Here is a 15,340-nt window from a genome sequence, read left to right on the forward strand (position 1 = left end):
ATAAAAGCAGAAAAATATTGGGAAAGGTTAGGGTCAGGAGGCATCTGTGAAGAGAGAAAAAGATGCGATGCTTCATATTAGCAATTGTTTATCAGAAATGTAAAGAGAAAGCTAAGATGAATTGAAAAGAGAAAGGAGCAGAGATTAAATAAATGAAAGTAACCCTTGTTCAAACCAAAAATGATTAGCAATGGCACAAGTAGACATTTCAATTAGGTCTTAGTTAATGAAGGAAAAGTCAATGATCAAGGATGTAATGTGAGGTAAGCAGACAATGAATGTGTTAGGGTTAGGATTTAAAAAACAGTAGAAAAAGTGTTAAATAGACTCCAGTGGGAGATGGATTTAATTCTTCTTGTTAAATGACAGAATTCAAATGTCCTAAATTAGCCCAGCTTGTATCTGTGAGGTTAGTGGAGAACATTAACTTTCATGAAGATCTACTAAAGCAGATGGCCTTGTATCTGAAAGTGAGTGAATATTTGAATTGTTTGCTGTAACAATTTGTCCTGGAACCAACAAGGAAAATGTAATATTAGGTTTAATGAGTAATATGCCAGATTTAGTCACTAACCCAGTGGTGTAAACATTTATCTATTAGTAATCAAACCATGATTGTGTTTAATATATTATTGGAAAGAGAGAAATGTGAAATTAGTAGTGTGAGGTGATACATTTTGGAAGGACAAACCTGAAGGCTGAGTACAGGGTTAATGGTAAGTTACATAAGATTGTGGATGAACAGAGGGACCTTGGCGTTCAAATCCATACTTCCCTCAAGGTCACCACACAGGTTGATAAGATAGTTAAGAAGGCCTATGAGATGCTGGGCTTCATTAATAGGGGGTTTGAGTTCAAGAGTAGAGAGGTCATGTTGCAATTCTACAAATGTCTGGTGAGACCACCCTTGGAGTATTGTGTTCAGTTCTTGCCACCTCATTATAGGAAGGATGTGGAAGCTATGGAGAGGGTACGGAGAAGATTTACCAGGATGTTACCTGGATTGGAAAATAAGTCTTATGAGGCAAGAGTAGCAGAGCTGGGGCTTTTTTCTTTGGAGTGAAGAAGGATGAGAGGAGGCTTAAAAAAGGTCTACAAGATTATGACAGCCAGTGCCTTTTTCCCAGGACAGGAAGAGCAAACACCAGAGGACGTATGTACAAAGTGAAGGGAGGGAAGTTTAGAGGAGACATCAGGGATGAGATTTTTACAGAGAGATTTGTGGGTGCCTGGAATGCCTTGCTGCCAGGGATGGTGGTGGAAGCGGAAACATTAGAGCATTTAAGAGACTCATAGGCATGCGGATGGAAGAAAAATATAGTGTTACAAGGTAGAGAGGATTTAGTACTTTTTTTAAAAGAATATATGAGCCAGCACAACATCAAGGGCCAAAGGTCCTGTACTGCCCTTTAATTTCTTGGGTAGGGTACACTCCAAGCAATTAGCCAGTGACACATCAGTTAATGGATAAAATGGCAGTACTTGTAGATTAACGGGAGATTGGAAAAGCTTTAAAATAATTCAAAATCAGTTTGCATCGCTTGGGACAAGACTTTTTCTTGAAAAAGGAACAGACTGCAATGACAAAAGAGGTAACAGAGAAAAAGAAATGCCAGCTATCCTTTCATTTCCACAAGTGATGTGTGGCCTGCTGAGTTCCTCGAACAACTTTATTTTTGCTGCTGAGTACAAAATACACATCAAGCATAGAGCTTGGTCCTACTTAGCTCCACATGATATTAACTGATTCATTCTCTCTTTATCTATCTTTTTCTTTTCACTTCTCTCAGCTTTCTACAGTCAGTTTGGTTCTCATCTGAATTATATTTCATCATGATCTCTAAGTCCTTTGCAATTAATTCAGAGTTTTAATCTTGGTCCCGCACCATTTTTCCCCAGTTCTGTGACAGATTTACCAGTCAGAATTTAGATGCACTTGACTCTGGCCAAATCCTCTTTCACCTCTTTGAACTGGCTCTCTCCTAATTAAGAAGATTGTTCTTGATATTAGAAGCCTTGTGATTATTGTATCTAACTTATTCTCTCACTGACACCTGGTCCACTGAACCTTGGTTCCCTTAAGCCAACATTATATCATTCTTTGAACTGAAAAGGAACCAATCAAGGAAGTAGTGAATATATTTCAGAAATTTCACTCATCCCAACTCTTCTTAATCCCTCAACTCTGGAAACATCTCCCATTTCAAAGTTGTTTCAGAATACAGCAATTGTGATTAAAAACAAAATGTTGGAAATACTCAGCTCATCCAGCATTATCTGTGAAGCGAAGTTTTTCTGCAGGCATCGTCTGACTTGTAAGTATTTCCAGTATATTCTGTAATATTTCATTTTTAAAGTATTCTGCAGAATTTTCAGTTTAATTCAGTAATGCACGTTCCCCCAAATTGCCACTCCACAGTTTTTGCAGCTTCCTTGCAGATTCTATCAGTCTTTATTTCTTATTAGTCGTATGATGGAACTCTTCTCCCTCCTTGGCAATCCACATTGTGGCATTTTTCTAAATGCCACAAAAGCTCACACCACCAGGTTCAGGAACAGCTGCTTCCCCTCCACCATCAGACTCCCCAACAATAAACTCAATCAGGGACTCATTTAAGAACTCTTATTTTTCCACTTTATTGATTTTTTTTTCTCTAGTCAGTTTGTTTATATTTCTTTATTTGTTTACATGTGTATGTTGTGTAATTCTGCTTACCTGCAGGAAAAAGAATCTCAGGTCATGTATGTACTCTGACAATAAATCTGAAATTTATCTAAATGGTGATGAAATGGTGGAATCATTGACTTGGGCAGTGTATACGTTTACATCAAATACCATGAAAAGGTGCTTAAAATAACTAAAAAAAGAAATGGAAAGTTGGCCTTTCTCTCAAGAGCAAAGCCTTGATTGAACAAGAAATGCATGCAGTTCTGGGTTCTGTGATTTATCCTTTGAGAAAGAGCAAAGTACTTCTCCCAGAAAGAATTCCAGGGTGAGAGATTCGTTCCCTGGAATTTAGAAAGTTAAATTGTGGTTTGATCATAGTTTAGATCTGATTTTTGTGAAAAATGGGTGAAAGATATTGAGAATAAAAGGGTTAACGAGTTTCAGTTTCAGATTTCTTGTGATATTTAGAGACACTGGCTTAAGGGACTAAATTGTTCCAGTGTTTCTAACATTGAGGTAATCACTTTCAACTCCTAACCACTCCTTTGTGACTGCTGGTAATGATTCTGCTTTTGTCACCTCTCAAATGCTTTTTTTCCTCTACTTCTTTCCATACTATTCCCTTTTGCCATTTATTCCCTCCTGCCTTTTATGGTCTTTCGGTTTGCACTACTTCCTTTCCTTTCTTTACACTTGGTTTTGCCAAGAGGATCTTCACTACAATCCGCCACTTCTTTTCTAACCCTGCTGTTGTTCTTGCCATTAAAAGCCAGATTGCTCTTAACTGTAATTAAGTGGTGCAAATGTCTTTTTTGTTTCTAACTCTTCTTTTGTAAGCAAATTTGTACTTCCAACTCTATAAAATGTATCCGTGAGGTTGCATATCTGTGCGACATTGAACACAAACTTTTTTTTCTCCCTCTTTCTGTTCTCCCAAGGTGTATTTAACTTATTTTAAAACAAAAACACCAGATGTTGAAATGACTGATCCTGGACTTCGTTGTCTGTCACTTTTATTATCCCTGCCACCCCCATTAAGCAACAGTAAGCTTGAGGGGGAACATCCAATCTTCCATGTTGTCACAGATGCTGCCCGTCCTCCTGAGTATTTCTCGCACACTTTTTCATTTCTGATTTTTCACAGCTGCTGTTCTGTGTATCTCACTATTCCAGCATTGTTTGTGCTTCTTTCTTCTACACTCCCCCTTTCATCTTCCTCTATTAGATACATCAGCATTCAGACCACCCCTTAGGTGGCACCAACAGCAATTATATCACCAGGATTCTCTAGTTTCTAACTTATTCAGTTATCTTTGTTCTTTCCATTTTTCTCCTTTTCAGCAAATTGAAAAAAGCTCGTTTTCCCACTTTTCTACATTTTTAAAGATGATTGATCTAAAACCTTGACTCAGTTTTACTCTCCTCAGAGGTTCTCGACCTGAATATTTCCAGCATTTCTGCTTCTATTTTAATTTGTTGGTACTGTTCATCCTTTCATTGTGATGGGGAATACTTTCTTAAACCAATGAACTTGAATTTTATACTAAAACACCTTAATTTCTGGTTTCAAATTGCTGACACCAGTGATTTCTTTTCGTTGCACCCTCCAAAGAAAGAAATCTTCACCAACCTGACATCCTTGGTCTTAAGAAAGAGCAATTAAGTAGTTTAGGTTTTTCTGCTCTTTTGCTATTTGGTTATAATGCATCTGTAAGCGTTTTGTTTTGTTTGTTTTAGCACCAACGGCGACAGCAGAAGGCCCAAGCAAAAGTGCTTAGTATGGAGGACTCCACTGACAAATGTTCTTCAGATAAAGTGCAGAGGGGAGAACATGATGTCTCTGGAGAAAGCAAGGAAGACCTAGAGTCAAATGATATTGAAGCAGAGGTCTCTCCAGAGCCAGACACCGATGACAGCTTACCAACTGTTCATTGTCTTGAGCCCACAGCAAAGGAAACTATAGCAGATGATGGCCAAGAATTAAGCCAAGAAAATTTTGATGTTGGTGATGAAGAAGTCAATTCTGGGAAAACTGAGCAAAAGAAAGGCCATACTGATTCCCACAACTCCAAGGACTTTGACTCTTCAGGGACATTTGAATCAAATAGAGTGACTAAAGACCCAGGTGGAAAATCCAGTGAAAATGAAACTATTGTGGAAAATATGAATAAACTAAATCTGAATGAATGCACAACGAATCAGGATGAAATAACTTTGGATCGAGTGGAATTCAAAAACCCTTCTGGAACTCCAAATGATCGACTTTCTTCCATTAAAGACAAACAAGTGTTGTTTTTGGATCCTGAGAAAGTATTTCGCACATTGACAGACAGAAAGCTGCTGAATGTACAGGATGGTTCTATTGAGGCTTGTTTACGGCAGTTTACTCAAATAGAGAACCTCACTGGAGCAAACAAGCTGCTCTGTGAAGAATGTACCCAAAGGCAGTGCAAAAATGGATCGAAGATCAAAGGAAATGGTAGTAAAATAATTGAGCATTGTTATTACAATTTCATATGTTTATTTGTCATAAGACTTTCATGGATCCATTGTGAACATTTGGCAAGTATGATGTTGGGAAAGTCAGCACTGTGTTGTGTCAGCTGCTGAGAGATGATCCCAGAATTTGAACTTAAATCATAGTGGTAGCAACAGAAGGCACTTTATTGGAACATAGATGGTCAGAAATTTTCTAACTGGAAATAAGGATGAGGCATGAGGACATGTGTCCCAATGCTTGGTAAAAGAGAGCATTTTAAGCAGTGTCTTAGGAAGAGTTAGGTGAATCTGCCTTGCTAACGGAATGCCTGCCCATGACTGGGTGCAGAGAGTATAGGATGCAGTAGAGATCGAGGTGTTGGGTGAAAGGAAAAGCCAAGTGGTTCTCTCTTGGAGAGATGTGGACTGCCGATACATTGGAATTTGAAAATTCTTAAGATCAAATCGATAATTTCAAGATGCCTTTATTGTCATGTAATTGTACAGAACATGTAATATTACATAAAATTGCCTTCTGCCTGCTCTAAGACAGTCAAAGAGTCGCCCATTAGTGTCGCCCAGTGCCCCTTACAGTACAAGAGAAAGGGAAGCAAAAGAGAATCCCTTCAGAGTCACTGAGTGTCTGTGGATTTGCCTCCAGTTCTCCCACAGCCTCTGCAGGTGCACAGACTCCTGTTTGATTCATCGGCCACCTGAAACCTCCAACATGATCAGGAAGCCATTGCCCGAGGCTCTTCGGGAACCCTTCTTGCCCTCAGCCCCCTCTCAAAACCCTGTTCTGATACCTGGTTCTCATGAGCCAGACTCAAGCAGTCCGCAGCCTGTGTGGGTCTTTTGACCACAAGTTGGCAACAGCCTGCACCCTACGTGGGTCCCTCAGCAGCTGAGCCCCTTGCTGGTCCGATCCTATGGTCACCTTCCCCGTGCTTTCATCTCCTCTATTTCTCTTTCTCATCGAGGGTGTTTTTCCCCTCTCTGGTGCCTTGCACTGGTCCACTGCTCCTTGGAGTCAGCAAGCCCTTGTGGCCACTGCCCAGCAAAGACGCCACCAACTTGGGCACAAAACCCTGCGGTTGCAGGATTTTACTTACAAACTCTGTCGGCTCCTTTAACAGGCTGTTTAAAGCTTATATGAAGCTGACGGCATTAGCACCGGGCGCTTGAAACTGAGGAGCAGAGCTGTATCTCCCCACTCTCCCAGGTCCACACCAGCTAGGCCAGTTTGAATTGTGTGTGTTCAAATTTATAAGGGAGAAAAGGTCATGAGTTTGGAAGATAAGTCTGACAACATTAGAATGGTCAGTCTGGAGATAAAAATGGTTGGATTGCAGCAGCATTTGGGGGCACTAAATGGCTGTGCTGAGATTGAGAGGATGTGAAATGTAAATTCACTTTTGGGTTAAATAGATTAATTGTAACCGTGAATTTTATTTTTGGTAAATGACAGTTTAGAATGGAGATTAAGGGAGTCTGTTTTGAAGTACCAAAGAGTTTAGAATTGCTTTACAAAGCTGTATTTACATGAAACGGGAAAGGTTCAATCAAAGCAAAAAAGCAAGTTCTAGCAATCACCTGATTTATAGCCAGCAGAAAATTCTATCATAACTACTTTAAAGATTTAAGCTCAAGAAATGTCAATAGTGACATGGAGCTCTCTTGCATTGTGTAGTCATTACCAGCCTCGGTCTGGTCAATTGTTTTTTGGTATTTCATATTTGTGTCCCTTTACTGATCTGCATCCTAGATGTACACCATTTTCTGCACATCAGGTCCACGTCTTTTAAGTGAGTTTGGCAAGTATTTGTCAGATGTTAGTGTTTATGCTTTAAAGTAGGCCTGCATGCAACTGGTTAAACTCTTATCCAATCTTCACCATCAACACAACGTTTTTAACCCATTGTGCAAGGCTGGATTTTAACCTTCAAAAGTCATTATTTTTAGCTACCATTCATTTCAAAGAGTTAGGTGAAATAATTTGAGTTATTTTTAAAGAACACAAAAAAATTGCTTTAAATTTTTGGCTATCATTATTGAATATTCCTAATAAATAGCTGGCCTGGAGGACAGCTGGAACAATAGGGGCATTTAAGAGACTTTAGACAGGCACAGGGACAAAAGAAAAATAGAGGGTTATGGGATAAGGGTTTTTAAAAAAATTTGGTCAGTATTTATAGTTGGCACAACATTATGGGCCAAAGGCCCGGTACTGTGCTGTAATGTTTTATGTAATCTGGCTATAACTCCTGTAAACTAATAAAGCCAGCAGATGCTTTCTTTTACAGTTTAGATTTGATTGATGAATTGGATCACAGCATACATTTAGTGAGACATTAATGAAATGGGCATGATCAAGTCCAATATCAACAAACATGTTCTTTAAATCGCAAATCTGTTTAAAATGAAATTGAGTCTGCTCATAGATGTCAAGTGTCATAAAGTAGTGCACATGTGCAAAGCTCCAATTTCCTGCGAAAGTTTATAAAATTGTGTGCTTCTATTGCCAGACCACAGGTCACACAATTTTTGCAAACAATTCACCCAGATTGGAGTTCATTGAACTTTGTGATGCTGCATTTTGGACTTTTGCTTCCAATATGTTCATTATCAATAAAATAACATTTCTATTGTGTGCTTTAGAACATAAATGATCTTCCATTATAAAAACTGTTTCTCTTTTATTGAAATGTAAAAAAGCACCTTGAAACTAGTCTCTTTTTTTAAATTTGCAGATGAAAATCATGTATACACGAATGCCAAGAAACAAATGCTTATTTCATTGTTTCCTCCAATTCTTGCACTTCATTTGAAAAGGTTTCAGCAGGTAATTAGTTAAGTATTCTTCCTTGCATATTATATTTATACAGTTTGTTGTTTCTGAGTTACAACATTTTTTTATTTGAAAGTTAGGTGGCATTTGGAAAATGTACTTTTCAACAGTGACAAAATATTTGATCAAATACTTTCTGAATATATTTTATCATATAATTTCTGAATATACTTGGGGATCTTATTTGTTTACTGGTGCCCAAGGAGAGTGTAGTAACCTGCCTTAATGACTATCGACCAGTAGCAGTTACATCAACAGTGATGAACGGCGGATGCCATCTCACTGGCTCTACACAAAGCCCTGGAACACCTGGACAGCAAAGATGCATTCAACGAGATGCTCTTTATTGAGTACACTTTGGAATTTAACACCATCATCCCCTCAAAACTGATCAGCAAACTCCAAGACCTGCGAGTTAATATCTCACTGTGTGATTGGATCATGGATTTCTTCGCCTCCAAATCATAATCTCCATCAGCATCAGAGCACCTTAGGGCTGTGTTCTTAGCCCTCTGTTCTAATCACTTTACACATACAAATGTGTGGCTTGGTATGACAATAACACCATCTACAAATATGTGGACTATACCACAGTTGTGGGTTGTATAAAGGAAGGCATTGAGTCTTCATACAGGATGGAGAATGAAAACTTGTCTGAATGGTGCACCAACAACAACCTTGCACTCAATGTCACCAAAACTAAAGGAGTTAATTGTTGACTTCAGGAAACGAAAGCCAGAGGTTTACAATCCAGCAATCATTGGAGAATCTGAGGTGGACAGGGTGAGCACATATAGGTTATTGTGAGTCAATATCTCGGAGGATCTTTCCTGGACCCAACACACAATGGTATTGTGAAGAAAGTACGTCAGGAGTTTGCAGAGGTTTGGTATGACACCATAAACCCTGGCAAATTTCTAGAGGTGCGATGGAAAGTCTGCTGATTGGCTGCATCACAGTCTGGTATGGGAATACCAATACTCGTGAGCATAAAGGCCCCCACCCCCCAAAGGTAACGGACACAGCCCAGGATGACACAGGCAAAACCCTCCCCACTATTGAGCACATCTACAGGGAATATTGCCATTAGAGAGCAACAGCAATCATCAAAGACCCACCCACCCAGCACACGTTCTATTCTCACTGGTGCCATCAGGAAAAGAGGTATAGGTGCCACAAGACTCACACCACCAGGTTCAGGAACAGCTGCTACCCCTCCACCAGCAGGGTCCTCAGCAGCGAACTCAATGAGAGAGTCATTTAAGGACTCTTACTTGTGCATTTGATTTTCTTTTTGTTCTCTGTATTGCAGTCAGTTTGTTTACATTCATTATCTATTTACAGTTGCTGGTTTCCATGTCTAGTTTATTTTTTGCACTACCAATTAGTGGTAATTCTGCCACACCCGCAGGAAAAATGAATCTCAGGGTGGCAATAAATCTGAATCTTGAGTGACCTACCTACAGTAAAGATGTCAAAGTAATGGGGGGGGGGGGGAAACATATCAATATCACCTTCACAAAAATCCTCAAAATTCAGTGGAAGGATGTATGAACTAAATATCACCACCTTCTCCTCTCCCAAGGCTCAAGCAAGATTGGACAGGCCACGTAATCCAGAATCAGATACTCTGCATTTTCTTGTGTCAGGGATTTGTGAGAGTGGCATTTCCCTCATTTGCATTGAAAAACTGGAACCAAATCCTCAATCACATGTGCCTAAACTGCATGTACATTAGCAACTTTCATTTTTGTCTTATGTATCCTGATATGCCAACATATTACATAGTGGATATAAATGTATTTTTATATTAATTACCAAGATCTCGAATTAAGTAGCTGGAGGCTTAAAGATGTTAAAAGTTGTGTAAATGCAAGTCTTTATCACTTTCTAACCTTTTTGGATACAAGTGCCCAATGTGGAATTTTTAACAATTCAATTGGATTATTGAATGATTTCTATATGATTAAATTAAGTTGAATCAGAAAATGGAGTTTGAAAGTTCTGAAACTTTGAAAGGCACATTTTTATTTTTGCAGAAATTGGTGCAAGTACATTCGGAGGAAGTTTATTAAATTCTGATTTATCGTCGCAGAATGGTTTTGCTTTTAATGTGGACTGAATGATATTTTCAAATCTCGGTATCTGGATTTCAGAGTTGAACATTTTGTTTATGATATCTGCACTACCAGGGGGCGTGGCAAGATGGCGTAGAGTCTAGTCGTGTAATCTCGACCTCTCTGGCCAGACTTTTAAGAACCCATTTTTAACTCTTTGTTTTCAGGTTTAAATTTTTTAAAACTTATTTTAAAGTATCAAAGAATTGTTATGGCTATTAATGGTAAAAAGATTAAACCTCAAGTTCAGAAGAAACTACATTTTCGGAGTGTTGAAGATTTAGTGCCTAAACAGTCTGCTACAACTTCAGGTTTGCTTTCTTTCAAGCCTAAACCAGATTGCCTGTGGGAGCTGAAAAAGTGACTACTACTCACCAGGAGGAGATCGCTGGAATTACTCGTTCTCAGGAGGAAGGTGCGTGTGCCCCCGATGTGGATCCTGATCCTGGCAGCCTGCCGACTTTAACGGAGGGGGCACGCAAGAAGACGACCCCATTGCTTGAAATACCCCAGGATATACTCCAATCTGAATATTTTGGTCTTTTTTGTGAGTTTTTGAAGCAACCACAGGTTGCGGGGGGAGAACAGCGTCGGCCCCCTGAGGAAGTTGGGGTGCCGTCGCTGGGAGTCTAGACCCGCAGTAAAACTTAAACTGCCTGTTGTTGAGATGCAGCAGGAGCTGCAGTTACCTGGTTCTGCCACTACGCAAGAGAAAACAGGGCTGAGCTTTTCTGAATTACAATGTAAACAGCTAAGCCTTATCATTCAGCCAATGCTGAACGAAATGTCTCAGAGGCTCAGTTTGGAACTGGATACAGTTAAAATATGTGTGGAAGCATCTTGTGAGGATTTTAAACAATTTCAGGCTGCTTTTTGAAATGTCAACAACAAGTGGCTTCTAATACAGAAAAAGTGTTGGAGGTGGAAAAATCCGTTAAAGAATTGCGAGAACGTGAGAGGGAGTTAGAGAGGAAAGTAGATTATTTGGAGAATCAAAGTAGAAGGAAGAATGTGAAGATTGTTGGTTTGCCAGAAGGTATGGAAGGACAAGATCCTCTTTGTTTTTTTACCGAATGGATTTCACAAATTCTGGGGCAGGAATTTTTCTCTGGAGGTCTGGTATTGGAAAGAGCTCATAGAGCCTTAAGAAGACCTCTGCCTGGTCAACCACTGATACCCGTGATAATTCGATGTTTGAATTATTTGGACAGAGAAATGATACTTAGTTTAGCAGTGCAAAACGCGAGACAACGACAAGCTCCGTTAATGATTCAGAATAGTAGAGTTTTTTTCTATCCTGATTCGAGTTAAGAGGTTATTCAGCGTTGGTGTCGATTTAATCCAGTTAAATTAGTTTTGTGGCTTAAAGGTTATAAGTCTACTTTTCGCTATCCGGCAGTGTTGAAGGTGTTTTATGGAGACTTTCAATCTCGGTTTTTTGAGAATGAGTGTGAAGCAATGATTTTTGCTGACTCGTTGCAAGATGTAAGAGGACAAAGACATAGCCCACCATTGTCTCCTAAAGAAAAATCTGGTTGTTCTGGAAGTGGAAGAAACAGCAGAAATGGAATGGAAAGAGTCCGTTGCCTTGAAATGGGGTCGCCGAATCTGGAATCTCTTGGATGAATAGAAGAACTTTTTTTATTTTTACTTTCTTTTTATGTCATTATGATATCTTGTTGTTATTCTTTGTTTGGCTGGGGAGGGATAAATTTGCTCTATGTTCTACTAGTCATCAGCCACTGGTGGGTGATCCACACCCAACTTTTGTTTAGGGATTACTACCTTTTGGTAGTTTTTTTGGGTTTTTTTAAAAATTTTCATTTTATTTAGACTTTAATTTGTGGTTTCTTTTTCTCCTATTGGAGGGCCTATTTACATTGATCTGAGTCTTTACATATTGATATTATTAGTTTTTAGTAATATTAGTGGATATGTCAAAGTTGAAGTTTGCTACTTTTAATGTTTGGGGTTTAAACAGTCCGATTAAGCATAAGCATATTTTTATCAAGTTTGATCTTTGGTAAAACGTGTTCGGTAGAGATATGAGACTTTTTTTATGAGGGTACCAGAGAAGGGTTATATTTCAGTTATGTATCAAATATTACAGGATGGTATGGATAAAAAGGGTTGGGATAAATTTAAAGGTAAATGGGAAGTCGATATTGGTTTTATTTTTTCCGAGGATGATTGGTCAGATATCTGTTATGATAGTGTAACTAGACTGATAAATGCACATTATGCGATGATTAATTATAATTTTTTTACATCAATTATATTTAACACCTGAAAAATTGAAAAAATATGGTCTTTAGGAATCAGATTTGTGTTTTGTGGTAACGCTGTTGGAATTTTTTTTACATGCAGTTTTGGACTAGATAAACTTCAATTTGGTTTTGTGTATTTAGCGCTATCTGTAGCAAAAAAAATGTATTGCTAGTACGTGGATACGAATATGATTGGTATTAATAGATGGCATAATGAGATGAAATATTGTTTAATAATGGAAAACATTAATGTTTTGTGGATAACTATAGTTTTTTGTAAATAGGTGGTTGTTATATTCAGAATATTTACATTTTGATTTATATCGACTAGATTTTAATGTTTGCTTTACTTTTATTTTTTTTCTCTTCTTTATGGCTCTCCTTAAGAGAGTTGGCTGAAAGAGGGGGGGTTTCTTTCCTTTTTTTATATATATATATATGAAATATAACATTCATGCTTTGTTTATTGTTATATATGTTACTTATTATCTGTATTTTGAACGAATAAATAAAGTTTAAAAAAAAACAAGAAAAAAAATGTATCGGCACTACTTAGACTTTAATGTAAATGGCCAAAAGTTAGTTTATATTTATTTAATAAAGGTTTTGGTTAACTGTTTCAAAATATTTAGTTAAATCAATGACAAACCAATGTTTTCTTTAACTGAAGTATGCAACATTGTTTTTTTTTAAATTTCAGTTGGGGTTGAATCTTCGCAAAATAAACAAGCATATCCATTTCCCACAAGTTCTCGATCTTGCTCCATTCTGTGCAGTGAATTGCAAGGTAAGTTTACAAGAAAAATGAACTGATAACTACTGGTGGTCATCTTTTTGCAGATCAGTCAATACCATTGGTGTCACAAATCTTAAATATTCTCAATCAATTTTTAGCTTTGATCCCAACTCTCATGAAAATAATGGATGCCAAGCCCAGAGGTTTTAATGCCAGATAATACTTTTCAATTTCAGTGATACTCCATTTGTTTCTTCAATTATTTAAATATGGCAGGAAAAAAAATGGACACAAAAGACTGAGGCCACTGTAGAATAATAATGTAATTTGTTCAGTTCCTGTACCAAATGGAAATTCATTTACTTATTGAAAGGGTGGTAGAACTGGAATTCTGTGCTGAAATTTTAATCTATCCAAAATTGAAAATACAATTAATCTTTGGCACTTTTGTGAGATTTCTGGTCTCCCAGCTGACAACCTCCAGTGACAAATTTCTTCTCTTCCAAATTGCAGTTTGACTCTAGCATTTAATTAGCAACAAATCCTTTAACCAACAATTTCTACCTGTATCCTTTCAAAGATGTAGCAAAATGACTGACCATCTCAAATATTAACAGATACTGTTCATTACAGAATGCTGAAGACTCTACAAATATATTATATAGTCTGTATGGAGTTGTGGAACAGAGTGGCACAATGAGATCTGGACATTATACAGCTTATGTCAAAGCACGAACTCCCAGAAACCACCTTTCTGAGTCTGTGATGAGATGTGAAGCACCTGGTAAGTGTTGTTATCTACCAGAGAATTGTGGATTCTGAAACTACTGATCAAAAATTGGTCATTTATTACTATATATTAATATTCAGAATGTAATGCACAGCAACCATGTTAACAACTAATTAAATATTTCACTAGTTTGGAATTAATCCTTCATTGTGGTTTAATTTTAATTCTACTAAAAGAAATCCATGACTGGACAATCCTTAACTCAAAAGGGCAGTAAAGTATCATTTTTATTTGTTGTTGATCATTAAATCAGAATAGCAATGACGTGCATCTCACTTGGAGCTAATTACTTTGCTGTTGGGAGGGGAAGATTCAGAACTGTTATCAAAACATTTGGTCCAGGTTTGTCAGTTCCATTGCACATCACTTTAATTTAGCTAGTTTGACATGGAAGGAAAATTGAATGCACTGCTTAATGCAGATGTCACAGCATGAGGTCAGGATGAAACAGGTTCCTGGAACTGTGGGTAGCAGTAATAAATGCTTTAACAATATGCAGTTAATTTTTGAAGTGCTGATTGTTTATTTTGTAACAGTGATCAATGCAGAGGCACCCAGGGGAAGCTGGTTCCATGTAAGCGATACCCATGTTCAAGCAGTGTTGGAGACTAAAGTATTAAGTGCACAGGCCTACATACTGTTCTATGAGAAGATCTAATTTTTGCCTAAAAAAACTTCAGATTGATCTTGGTTAACAACCATGGTTCATAAGAGAAAATGCTACTTCAGTTTCTGGAAGAAAACTGTAATCTATGCAACATTTGAATGCAAAGGAGAGGTGAGAAGTACCAAACAAAAAAATTTTCTTTGTAAATTAAAACTTTCGTAAACCACTAACCAAAATGTCATGTATTTTTCCTGAATAATGTATCTAACAGTACTTTTTAAAGTAAGCAATACTGATAAATTGAGGAATAAAATGGATTTCTTTTGATAGTTCATTGAACACTGAAAATTACTATTTAAAATACTGCTCTTATCCTTTTGCATGTAATTCAACAATGAATACTAAATTATTCTGCTCATTTCAAATGAACAGCACAGTTTTGATAATGACAGCTGTATCTGTTGATCAGATCAGTTAGCTTTCTCCATTTCTGGTTGAGAGTCAACTTTTGAATGCTTGTATTAAATGATTTGCTTCATATGTATTCTGCAATGCTGTGAGCTTTGGCTCAGGCTATGACAACTGGAATAAAAACTCATGTCCTAGAAAGATTCCTGCATAATATCTGCCTGTGTGCTTTTTACAAACTTATTTTAGGGCTGATGCCTCTTAATCAAGCCTCCTCATAGTATTTTGCCTTTAGAAAACTAATTAGTGTTGGCTCCTTTACTTTGCATAACCTTTGCTCTCAACTGTGATCAAACCCATCTCTATTTATTCTAGTGTTGTGTCCAAACAGAACATAATCTATCTTACCCAGTGAAGCCTG

General features: G+C 37.7%; 1 protein-coding gene across 10 annotated transcripts in view; it reads left to right on the forward strand.

The window, feature by feature from the left end:
- The window catches only part of usp16 (ubiquitin specific peptidase 16), a 59,667-nt gene extending 44,545 nt beyond the window's left edge, over positions 1-15,122 (forward strand). For all 10 annotated transcript variants that reach the window (XM_069890031.1, XM_069890033.1, XM_069890034.1 and 7 more), the window contains 5 exons: positions 4,406-5,147; positions 7,897-7,988; positions 13,079-13,165; positions 13,748-13,898; positions 14,441-15,122. In XM_069890031.1, coding sequence (XP_069746132.1) covers positions 4,406-5,147; positions 7,897-7,988; positions 13,079-13,165; positions 13,748-13,898; positions 14,441-14,562 — 1,194 coding nt within the window. In that variant the 3' untranslated portion in view covers positions 14,563-15,122. The remainder of the gene's footprint in view (positions 1-4,405; positions 5,148-7,896; positions 7,989-13,078; positions 13,166-13,747; positions 13,899-14,440) is intronic.
- The last annotated feature ends 218 nt before the right edge of the window (positions 15,123-15,340 follow it).

Source organism: Narcine bancroftii, chromosome 7 (assembly GCF_036971445.1).
Source record: "Narcine bancroftii isolate sNarBan1 chromosome 7, sNarBan1.hap1, whole genome shotgun sequence".
Lineage (NCBI taxonomy): Eukaryota > Metazoa > Chordata > Chondrichthyes > Torpediniformes > Narcinidae > Narcine > Narcine bancroftii.